Source organism: Mandrillus leucophaeus, unplaced genomic scaffold, assembly GCF_000951045.1.
Source record: "Mandrillus leucophaeus isolate KB7577 unplaced genomic scaffold, Mleu.le_1.0 Scaffold31, whole genome shotgun sequence".
Taxonomy (NCBI): domain Eukaryota; kingdom Metazoa; phylum Chordata; class Mammalia; order Primates; family Cercopithecidae; genus Mandrillus; species Mandrillus leucophaeus.
This window is the reverse complement of record NW_012103254.1, coordinates 5,341,262-5,352,448: the sequence shown is the minus strand read 5'-3', so window position 1 is coordinate 5,352,448 and position 11,187 is coordinate 5,341,262. Positions and strand designations below refer to the sequence as shown.

The 11,187-nt window shown below is 35.4% G+C and overlaps 1 protein-coding gene across 4 annotated transcripts; it reads left to right on the top strand.

Annotated features, from left to right (window-relative positions):
- The first annotated feature begins 9,894 nt into the window (after positions 1-9,894).
- On the top strand, positions 9,895-11,130 carry LOC105544806 (poly(rC)-binding protein 2-like). 4 transcript variants are annotated; one of them, XM_011987412.1, is made up of 2 exons: positions 9,895-10,429; positions 10,583-11,130. In XM_011987412.1, exons 1-2 carry the CDS (start codon positions 9,899-9,901, stop codon positions 10,955-10,957), a joined length of 906 nt encoding a protein of 301 aa, XP_011842802.1. In that variant the 5' UTR covers positions 9,895-9,898; the 3' UTR covers positions 10,958-11,130. The 4 variants fall into 4 exon arrangements, with proteins under 4 accessions (XP_011842802.1, XP_011842801.1, XP_011842800.1 ...); XM_011987411.1 differs by having other exon boundaries at positions 9,895-10,514; positions 10,581-11,130; XM_011987410.1 differs by having other exon boundaries at positions 9,895-10,655; positions 10,698-11,130.
- The last annotated feature ends 57 nt before the right edge of the window (positions 11,131-11,187 follow it).

Genomic DNA, 11,187 nt, shown 5'->3' with positions numbered 1-11,187 from the left:
AGGTTGCCTGTTCACTCTGATGGTAGTTTCTTTTGCTGTGCAGAAGCTCTTTAGTTTAATTAGATCCCATTTGTCAATTTTGGCTTTTGTTGCCGTTGTTTTTGGTGTTTTAGACATGAAGCCCTTGCCCATGCCTATGTCCTGAATGGTATTACCTAGGTTTTCTTCTAGGGTTTTTATGATATTAGGTCTAACATTTAAGTAAATTAAAGTTTTATAGCCCTGATTTTCAAAGTTAATCTTTCTAACTCAAGCTTTCAACTCACCAAATTTGTCACAATAATTAGTAAGTAGACTAAACCCTAAACATTTATTTTATCCTAGTTATTAGGTTACACATACACTCTTCAAACCAGTTGTGTTATCAATATAAGTGAGACACAACGTTTTGGAATATATGTAATCAACATTATACAATGTGTGATCAACAATGAACTAATTAATAATGTCTTGTAGGATTGTTTTCATTGTTTTTCTACTTTAAAATGTATATAACTTATTGGAAGATGAAGGGAAAATTCTAGAATATAGAAACAAGACTGAAACACTTTATTAAGGCTTATTTTGGTCAGTTTTTACTAAGTTATATAGTATAAAAACAGTCTCACCACTTCAATAATGACATCATCAAATATTTATTTCTTGCTCTTTCACATGAGTGTTTTTGTTCAACTAAACCTCCTCTAGTTCCTCTGGTCTCCACTGGGCTTACCTTAACTAGGCTTGATTTGACTCAACATATCTTCTCTTTCCATAGCTTCAGATAAAAGAAAGGCCCACTACCTGAGACCATTGCATTTATGGAGCAGGGCCAGAGCATAAAGGTGAGCTGAAACTCATGATATCTCTTAAGATTCATCTTGGAAGTGAAACATTGTAACTTTGACCCACGACCCACTGGTCAAAACAAATTACATGGGGTAAATATAACCCCAAATGTAAGGGAGTAAATAGTTAAAAGAAATATTCCAAGTGGCCAAAAACATGTTACATTCTTGGATAAATATGAGTTCAACTTTAAGTAGGTTAGAAAAATATTGCTTTCTAATCATTATCAGCTAAACTTGGATGTCTAGTTTACATATTTTCACAGTATTGCATATATAGGTCAAAAATACTGGTAGAACATGTTTGGAATTTTAGTAAAATATATGAGAAGATAAAGGTAAATAATGAGACAGCTGAAAAAGTTGAAAGCCAGTCCGATGTCAAGAGAAGTCTAGATAAATATGACCAAGAGAGTGATTATATAAATAGGTGACTCAATACAAAGTGACAGAATGTTCAAAGTGTAGCTAGCCCATGAATAAAAGAAGAATGAATGGAAGAGAAAGCCCTTAAATTGCTTTATTAGGAAATTGCAGGGGAATTTATTTGCATATTTCTGAGTTCAGGACATACTTTGAGAGGAAAGAATTAGGTAACATAAAATTTTAAGGCAGGCAAAGTTTACACTTTCCAACAAAACAAATGGATTCAAAACCTATTTACTGAGCAATCATTATATCTTAGAATTTCATTAGCTTCTGTAAAAGGAAAGATTAAAGTAACTTACTTTACACTTTTACAAAGCTATGATTCTTGTACATTCACATTATCTATGAATGTCATTCATTAGTTAAAAAAGACTAGAAAAACAAATCTACAGAAAATTTTGAAATTTATCTTTTAAATTAGCAATTTATTCTGATTTTCTATAGTTTGTAATGCATAAAATTGATTTTTTCTGAATATTCAAATACATCATGTAGCATACACAAACAAGCATTAGCTATTAAATCTTTGAGTACCTTTAAACTATTTTGCCCAGTGTAGGCAGTAATTGAGGTTATATTAATTCTCATATTTATTTATATGACACTTGAAATGTCATTCAGGGTTTTGTAAAAGTCTACGTATACTGCCAGATAAAAAATATATTTAGCAGTATGACTTGCATAAATAAAATATCTAAATCATTAAATTTAGATATGCAAGTAATTTCTGGATTGTTAACAATGTACAGAAACATTTGGGAAATATTTATCTCTGCCTTCTGCATCAAATCTTATTTCATATCTTGTGAAAATACAAACTGGAATTCTATTTTGTTAGATCAAAGTATATAAAAATTAGTTCTGGCCGGGCGCGGTGGCTCAAGCCTGTAATCCCAGCACTTTGGGAGGCCGAGACGGGCGGATCGCGAGGCCAGGAGATCGAGACCATCCTGGCTAACACGGTGAAACCCCGTCTCTACTAAAAAAAATTCAAAAAACTAGCCGGGCGAGGTGGCGGGCGCCTGTAGTCCCAGCTACTCGGGAGGCTGAGGCAGGAGAATGACGTAAACCCGGGAGGCGGAGCTTGCAGTGAGCTGAGATCGCGCCACTGTACTCCCGCCCGGGCGACAGAGTGAGACTACGTCTCAAAAAAAAAAAAAAAAAAAAAAAAATTAGTTCTGAGAATTTTCACTCTCTAAGTTGTTGATGAAGCATCGCTATCTATTTAAAGAGTTATTTGTAATTGCAGAAAATATTGATACATTCATATCAATCTAGTATGGCAGTTCTTAACTGGGGAAAGGGTGTCTTTACTACCCCCACCACCCCAGATAATATTTGGCAATCCTTGAACCATTTTTGACAGCTAAAACTTGCAGGTTGGGGTGGAGAGGGGTGGGGTTTAGTGGCTTCTTTTGATTAGAGTCCGGAGATGTGAGTAAACCTCCTACGATGTATAAGATAGCCCTCCATAATAAAAAAAATGACCAGGGCATTAAGGAGTTATTTAGCTAATTTTATTTATTTTTAACAGAGTTTCTTTTGCATAATGGATCCATATGTCTAAACTATGCATTTTATGCTATTAAAAACCCTTGATTATTGAATATGTTAACTATTGAATAATACAGGCTCTATCCAAAAAAATAGAGAAAATTAAAATACTTTATCAACTATAGAGAAGCAAATATATTCCAGACATCATTCTAAGAACTTTGAGGGTATTTTCACCACCTTATGAAATGCTCTTTATTGCTTTCATTAGCACTTTGATAATGAGGAAACTGAGGCACAGCACTGAAATATCAGCCACACTGAGATTTAAACCAAACAATGGGCCTCTAGGCTAGATAGATGCTTTAACCACAGTTAATACTTTGCAAGATTCCCCCACCCTTTCTCTCCTTCTTCCTCTTTCTCTCATAACATCTATTAGGTTGAAGCACATGAAAATCATGTCTTTTAACCATATGAACTATTTGATGTGCTTCAACAAAATATGCCCTTCCATCGTACAACTTTTTGCAACGTATTTTATTATGTTATTTTTCATAAATATTTTCTTTGTTGATAAAAATGTTAAGTAACAACTTAAAGGCAATATAATATTGTATATATAGTCTCATTATAATAGCATAATTAATTCACCAGTCCTCAACTGTATGATATTTCACTTAACACCATTTTTTGATAATTGCTATGGACTGAACTTGTCATCCTAAAATCCATGTGTTGAAACTTAATTGCCACTGTGATAGTACTAAGAGGCAAAGTCTTTTAGAGATGATTAGGTTATGAGTCTTAATGAATGGGATTAGTGACCTTATCAAAGAGGCCTCAGAGAACTGTCTGGCCCATTTTTTGCCCTTCCATCTCTTCTTACATGTGAAGACAGCATTTATCCTCTTTTGGCCTTTTGCTCCTTCCACCATGTGAGGACACAAGGTTTGTATATTCTGCTTTTCCCGCCATGTGAAGATGCTGAAAGTGTATAGCATCTGTAGAACAGGTCCTCACGTGACACTGAGTCTGCTGGTCATATGATCTTAGACTTCCCAGACTCCAGAACTGGTGAATAATAAATACCTGTTATATATGAGTTACTTGGTTATTTTATCATAGCACACCAATGAGCTAAAAGAATGGAAAATTGCAATAATATTTAACACAAAATTTGGGGGATTTCCTAAGTTTAGTTAAAAAATGAAGTTATTGGCTGGGCCCGGTGGCTCACGCCTGTAATCCCAGCACTTTGGGAGGCTGAGGCAGGCAGATCACGAGGTCAGCAGATCAAGACCATCCTGGCTAATAAGGTGAAACCCCATCTCTACTGAAAATACAAAAAATTAGCCGGGCATCATGGCGGGTGCCTGTAGTCCCAGCTACTTGGGAGGCTGAGGCAGGAGAATGGCGTGAACCCAGGAGGTGGAACTTGCAGTGAGCCGAGATCGTGCCACCGAATTCCAGCCTGGGCAAAAAAAAAAAAAAAAAAAAAAAAGAAGTTATTGACAATATTTTATTGTTTGATTTCCTGATATAAAGACATTAAAATAAAGCTATCTAACTGTTGTGTGGGCATGGATACTTCTTGTGAATTTTAGAGATTTCATTTTTTCAATCCTCATAATTTTTTAACCAAAAAGTTATCTTTCAGTTTTCAAACTTTTATGACTAGAATGTAGAGAGAATGAAGATTCATCTGTTGAATATTGAAGGCAATTATAAACCTAAAATATTTACAACATAAAATATTTAAATACATTTAGTCAGAAAGTTAAACATTTTAAAAGATGAAAAATTCATATTGAATATAAATTAAATATGGAAAATAAAGTCAGCATAGACAGAATAAAATTAGGTTAAGTACTCAGATTTTTTGATCAATAGAATTCTATTCACCCACATTATTAGCAGAAAGGCAAATTTTCAGTAATATCTCTGTTCTTTTTCTAATAACTGTTTCTTTGTGTATTATCTGCTCTAATTGCTCAATTGCTAACTTTTCTGGTCTGTTGAAACTTTTCAGAAATTATGCTATTTTTGCTCAGCTCTGAACACTTGAAACTCTTCTTTCTTTACTCTACAATTCAATAATGTGTCTGAGTCTCATCAAACCATATTTATCTTTGCCATCTGAATCCATCTTGATTTCCATAAGAGGAGGCACTAAAGTGGGTTGGATATAGGGAAAGGATACATTTTTTTTTGCTGCTCCCATCAGCTATATCTCACTGAAAGTACTACACCTTAGAAGTGACAATTAATTTGAATACCAAGCTTTGACCCTTCCCAAAATCTTCCATAATACAGCCTCATGTCATATTCCCGCTCTCTCCTGAGGATGGGGTCACAACTCCATGGGACCTCAGATTCAAAGTACTGATATATTAATTTCAAACGGACAGTGTTCTCTCCTGAGAGATCTTGGTAACTATTTTCCAAATAACAGTTGAGCTACAATTTTGTATTAGGCATTATTCTAGGCTTTTCATATTGATAAATCAGTAAAACAAACAAAATAACACCAATGATCTCTATCTTAATTATATTTGTATTTTAAAAGAGGAAGGCAGGTCACAATAGGTATAAAAATAAGTGATGTGTGCAGTACTTTAGAAGACAATGTACTCTATGAAAAGCATAATAGAACACTTCTGAATGAAGTATTGGGAAAGCCTATGTTTAGAGTGAGCAGAGCAGTTGACACTTGCCTTTCCTTTTTTTTTTTTTTGAAATGGAGTCTCAGCCTGTCGCGCAGGCTGGAGTGCAGTGGCATGATCTCGGATCACTGCAACCTCCGCCTCCCGGGTTCAAGCGATTCTCCCGTCTCATCCTTCAGAGTAGCGCGCCACCACGCCCAGCAAATTTTTGTATTTTTACGTGAGATGGTGTTTCACCATGTTGGCAAGGATGGTCTCGATTTCTTGACCTTGTGATCTGCCCACTTCGGTCTCCCAAAATGCTGGGATTACAGGCGTGAGCCACCGCGCTTGGCTGACACTTATATTTCTAAACAAATGGTAGAAATCTATTTTATTGTAATGCAATTATTTAGCAAAGTCTTGAAAGAACTGAAGGGATTAATATCCTTATTTGTGAAAAGATGGTTTCAGGCAGAGAGAGCAGCCAGTGTGAAGACCCTATGGTGACAGCGTGCTTGGTGTGATGAACAAAACCAAACAATGTGGCTGGGACAAGGTGAGTCGTAAAAGAGTTCAGAATGGTATGATAATGGAGAAGGAATGCTGGAACCTGGTCACACGGAATCCTAAATAACTCGAATTTGAATAAAATTTTGATTTCTCTGTTGAAAAATAGACTGAAAGACAGAAAAGACAGAATTAGGTTAGACGTATTAAGAAGGTATTAAATTTACTCAAGTGACTTTCGATGACAGCTTGACCCATATTGGAAATACTGCTGGCACTGAGAAGTGGCTTGAATCTGAATGTATTGTAAGGGTACAACCAGGAATATTTCTCAATGTATTGTATGTGGATTATGAGAAAAATAGGAGTTGTTAATGGTTTAAAGGCATTTGACCTAATCAACAGAAAGGTCTTCAACAGAAGACCTAATCACCCAAACAGAGATTTCAAGTAGACAGTTGAATATGTGAGTATGGTGTTCAAGAACACATATCTAGTCTCGAGAGATCTAGTTGGAAGACATTGATTTATAACTGATATCAAAGATGAGAAAACATTGAAATGAGTATAGTCAGAGAGGAGGGGAGACTCCAAGACTGAGAGGTGAGGGAGAAGAGGAAAGATTAAAACCTAGTTACATATGTATTTATCCAAAAATTGATATAGAGAAGATAACAAGAATATAAGACAAAGTTAAAAGTGTGTAAGATCAATGGATAGCAGTGCCATTAATGTGTGAAACTAATGCAGTCAACTCACTAGAATAGAGTAATTTCAAACACGAAAAAGTTTTGGTCAGAAAGTAGGATACATAAAATTAAAACAAAAACATATGCATCACTTTGTAATTTCCAAATTTTAAGGAAAACATGCCTTTTAAAATGAAGTGGAAATAATCTAAGAAATAAAATCTTCTAAATATGACTTGCATTCCTATTTTTCCTTTAAAATAATGAGAAAGCAGATTGATGGCAAGATGCTCTAAGATAATAAAAAATACATTATATTTTGTCTATGTAATTTATGTACTTGTCAAATGTTATTCCAAGGATGAAGTAGCCTATTTGAAGTTGCAAATTGACATCTGATGGATGACTTTCTACAGCAGCATTATTATGTTTTGAAAATCTGAGGTCAAAATACTTCACGATAATGAACAAAATAATAAAATTCATTTTCTCTGAATTCTTTATTCCTTAGCATAATAGATTGCTCAAATTCTGCTCTAATAAAATCTAGCAAAATGAACTGAAAATAGAAAGAATTAAAAATAGACATAATATTAAAATTTTGAATGTCAGTTATAAAGAAGATTCACATTTCAGTTTATGTGTTCATGCAGATGTGAAAATGAGATCTTTCATGTGTAATATGTATTATACAAATTATCTGTTCTATAACAAACATAATATTTTAGGTTAGATTTTATCAAATATATTATGATATTTATTATGGAATATATTTATCTATCATATTCATTTAGAATGTAACATTTATTCATATTATTATTATTTGGAGCAGGGTCTCAATATGTTTCCCATAACAGAGTTCAGTGGCATAATCATAGTTCACCATAACCTTGAACTCCAGGCTCAAATGATCCTCTGGCCTCAACCTCCAAAGTATCTGGAATTACAAGCACATGCCACTTCATCTGATCCTCCTGCCTTGATCTCCCAAAGTACTGGAGTTAAAGGCATAAACCACTGTGCCTGACTAAATGCAGTATTTATAATATACAAATAAAATATCAAGATCTATGTGTATAAGAAACTCTATTCAAAAGTAACAATACATGTGAAAATTGTCACATATAATTTTCCTGTATTTAGGAAAAATAATAAAACAAATAGCCACAATGGATAAACAAAATAAATTGAAAGTGTTATCTTCAAAATAATGTAATATTCTATGGTTTATTGATCCCAAATCGATAGCCTTCACCAAAGAATATAAAAACAAAAACCCCACTGAACTGTTTGTCATAAAGCTGTTAAAATCCTGATAGTAAAACTACAAAAGAACAGTGAAAAAATATTGAAAAATATTATTTATTAATATAATTTTAAAATTGTAAATCATACATATATAAGCAAAAATGCTAAAACACTTATCTTTGTGCTAGAGCGATATCAATCTACATTATTACTATGCATGCTCTTTAAAATGTGATTTTGAGCTCCTGTATTCAAAATGTGGAGTGTCTTCTCCCATCTCTTGAATCTGGAGTATGCTTGTGACTTACTTTTACTAAAAGAACACGGTGGAAATAATGTGCTAGTTCTGAATCCAGGACTTAAAAGCGTAGATTAGCATTCTAGGGGATGAGAGACAATTTGAAGTAGAGCTAAATCAGCCTGGTTGTACCAGCCAAACCTCACACATGTGAGAAGGCTCATGTAACATGCAACATGATCCGTATCTGACATGACCCATAAATGAACACAGATGCATGAATAAACTAAACTTAGCCAAGCTTAGATAGAAAAAAATAATAATAATTGAAGTAACCGATAGACTCATGGGCAATAAACAGAAATTCTTAAAATAGTTCATTTCTGTTATTTTGTTGTTGCTGTTTCATTATGATGAAATACATATAACATAAACGTAACCATTTTAATAATTTAAGTGTACAATTCAGTGCCATTAAGTAAACTAACATTGTTGTGCAACAGTAATTACCATTCATCAGAAGCTTTTTATCTTCTGAAACTGAATCTTTGTAGTTATTCAACAATATCTCCTCAATATTCCTTTCTGACAGCCTCTGGAAATCTCTATTCTATTATCTGTCCAAGAATTTCACCATTTTAGATACCTCATATAAGTTGAATTACATGCTATTTGTCCTTATGTTTCTGACTTATTTCACTTAGCATAATGTGTTTGAGATTTATTCCTGCAGTAGCATGTATAAAAATTTCATTCCTTTTAAGGCCAAATGATATTCCCTAGTATGTATGCACCTTACTTTGGCTACCTATTCATTGGTTGATGAACACAATGTGTTTCCATTTTTGGCTATTGTGAATAGTGATGCTATGAACATTGATGTACCAATATATGTTTGAGGTTTTGCTTTCAATTATTTTTGAAATATACTGAAAAACAAAATTTCTCAGTCATATGGTCATTCCATTTTTTTTTTTTTTGATAAATCAGAGTATTGTTTTCCACAGCATATACATTGTCATCAGCAACACACAGGCACTCGAATTTTTCTACATCCTAACCAACATTTGTTATTTCTTGTTTGTTGATTGATGGATTGAGATAACACATTATTATTGATGCTTTGAAATTTATTAGAATTTGGCCTACCATATGATCTAGTCCTGGAGATTTTTCCATGTGCACTTGAAAAAGTACATATTTTTTTCTCTTATTGGGTGGAGTGTTCTGTATGTCTGTTAGTTCCAATCACTTTATAGTATTGTTCAAGTCCTCTATTTCCTTATTGATTTTCTATCTTTTGTATCTTATTGTTCTATTCACTGTAGAAAGTGGAGTATTGGAGATTTCAACTATTATGGTAGGATCTTTTTTTTGTCGATTACGTCAAGTTTTGCTTCATAGATTTTACAGCTTTGACATTATGTACACATGTGTTTTATAATGATAAATCTTCTTAGTGATTATTTCAACCATTCCCATTTAGTGCAGCAAGATCAATAAGGTGATTTTTCAGTGCCTCTCTTCAATTTCGTGGCAGGAATAACATAGTCAAAGTAAGGAGACACGTGAAAATAGGGAAAAAAAGGAATAAAAATTGAGAAGCAAGAAAAATGCTGTCATTTACAGAAAATAAGAAGACTGATATAATTACTTGCCAAGGTTGTTCAATACTAGTAATATACATTCCTTGAAGAGTAGGAGTGACTGGGATCCAAATTGCTGGCAGAAGTGAGCTCTTCCTTTATGATAGGAGTAAAAAGACTACAATGAATGCAGATGTTACAGTATTTGAAATAAGAAGTTTTACTGCTCGACATGGACACCGGTATGATTGAAGGTGGATTAAATGTCACTCTCACCATCCGGCTGCTTATACATGGAAAGGAAGTTGGCAGTATCATCGGAAAGAAAGGAGAATCAGTTAAGAAGATGCGCGAGGAGAGTGGTGCACGTATCAACATCTCAGAAGGGAATTGTCCTGAGAGAATTATCACTGTGGCTGGACCCACTAATGCCATCTTCAAAGCCTTTGCTATGATCACTGACAAACTGGAAGAGGACATAAGCAGCTCTATGACCAATAGCACAGCTGCCAGTAGACCCCCGGTCACCCTGAGGCTGGTGGTCCCTGCAAGTCAGTGTGGCTCTCTCATCGGAAAATGTGGTTGCAAGATCAAGGAAATACGAGAGAGTACAGGGGCTCAGGTCCAGGTGGCAGGGGATATGCTACCCAACTCAACTGAGCAGGCCATCACTATTGCTGGCATTCCACAATCCATCATTGAGTGTGTCAAACAGATCTGCGTGGTCATGTTGGAGACTCTCTCCCATTCCCCCCCGAAAGGCGTGACCATCCCGTACCGGGCCATGCTGTCCAGCTCTCCGGTCATCTTTGCAGGTGGTCAGGACGGGTACAGCACAGGCAGCAACAGTGCGAGCTTTCCCCACACCACCCCGTCCATGTGCCTCAACCCTGACCTGGAGGGACTACCTCTAGAGTTGACCAAGCTGCACCAGTTGGCAATGCAACAGTCTCATTTTCCCATGACGCATGGCAACACTGGATTCAGTGGCATTGAATCCAGCTCTCCAGAGGTGAAAGGCTATTGGGCAGGTTTGGATGCATCTGCTCAGACTACTTCTCATGAACTCACCATTCCAAATGATTTGATTGGCTGCATAATCGGGCGTCAAGGCGCCAAAATCAATGAGATCCGTCAGACGTCTGGGGCGCAGATCAAAATTGCGAACCCAGTGGAAGGATCTACTGATAGGAAGGTTACCATCACTGGATCTGCTGCCAGCATTAGCCTGGCTCAATATCTAATCAATGTCAGGCTTTCTTCGGAGACGGGTGGCATGGGGAGCAGTTAGAACAATGCAGATTCATCCATAATCGCTTTTTGCTGTTCACTTCCACCCATGATCCATCTGTATAGTTTCTGAACAGTCAGCGATTCCAGGTTTTAAATAGTTTGTAAATTTTCAGTTTCTACACACTTTATCATCCACTCGTGATTTTTTAATTAAAGCGTTTTAATTCCTTTCTCTGTTCAGCTGTTGATGCTGAGATCCATATTTAGTTTCATAGGCTTCTCCCTGGG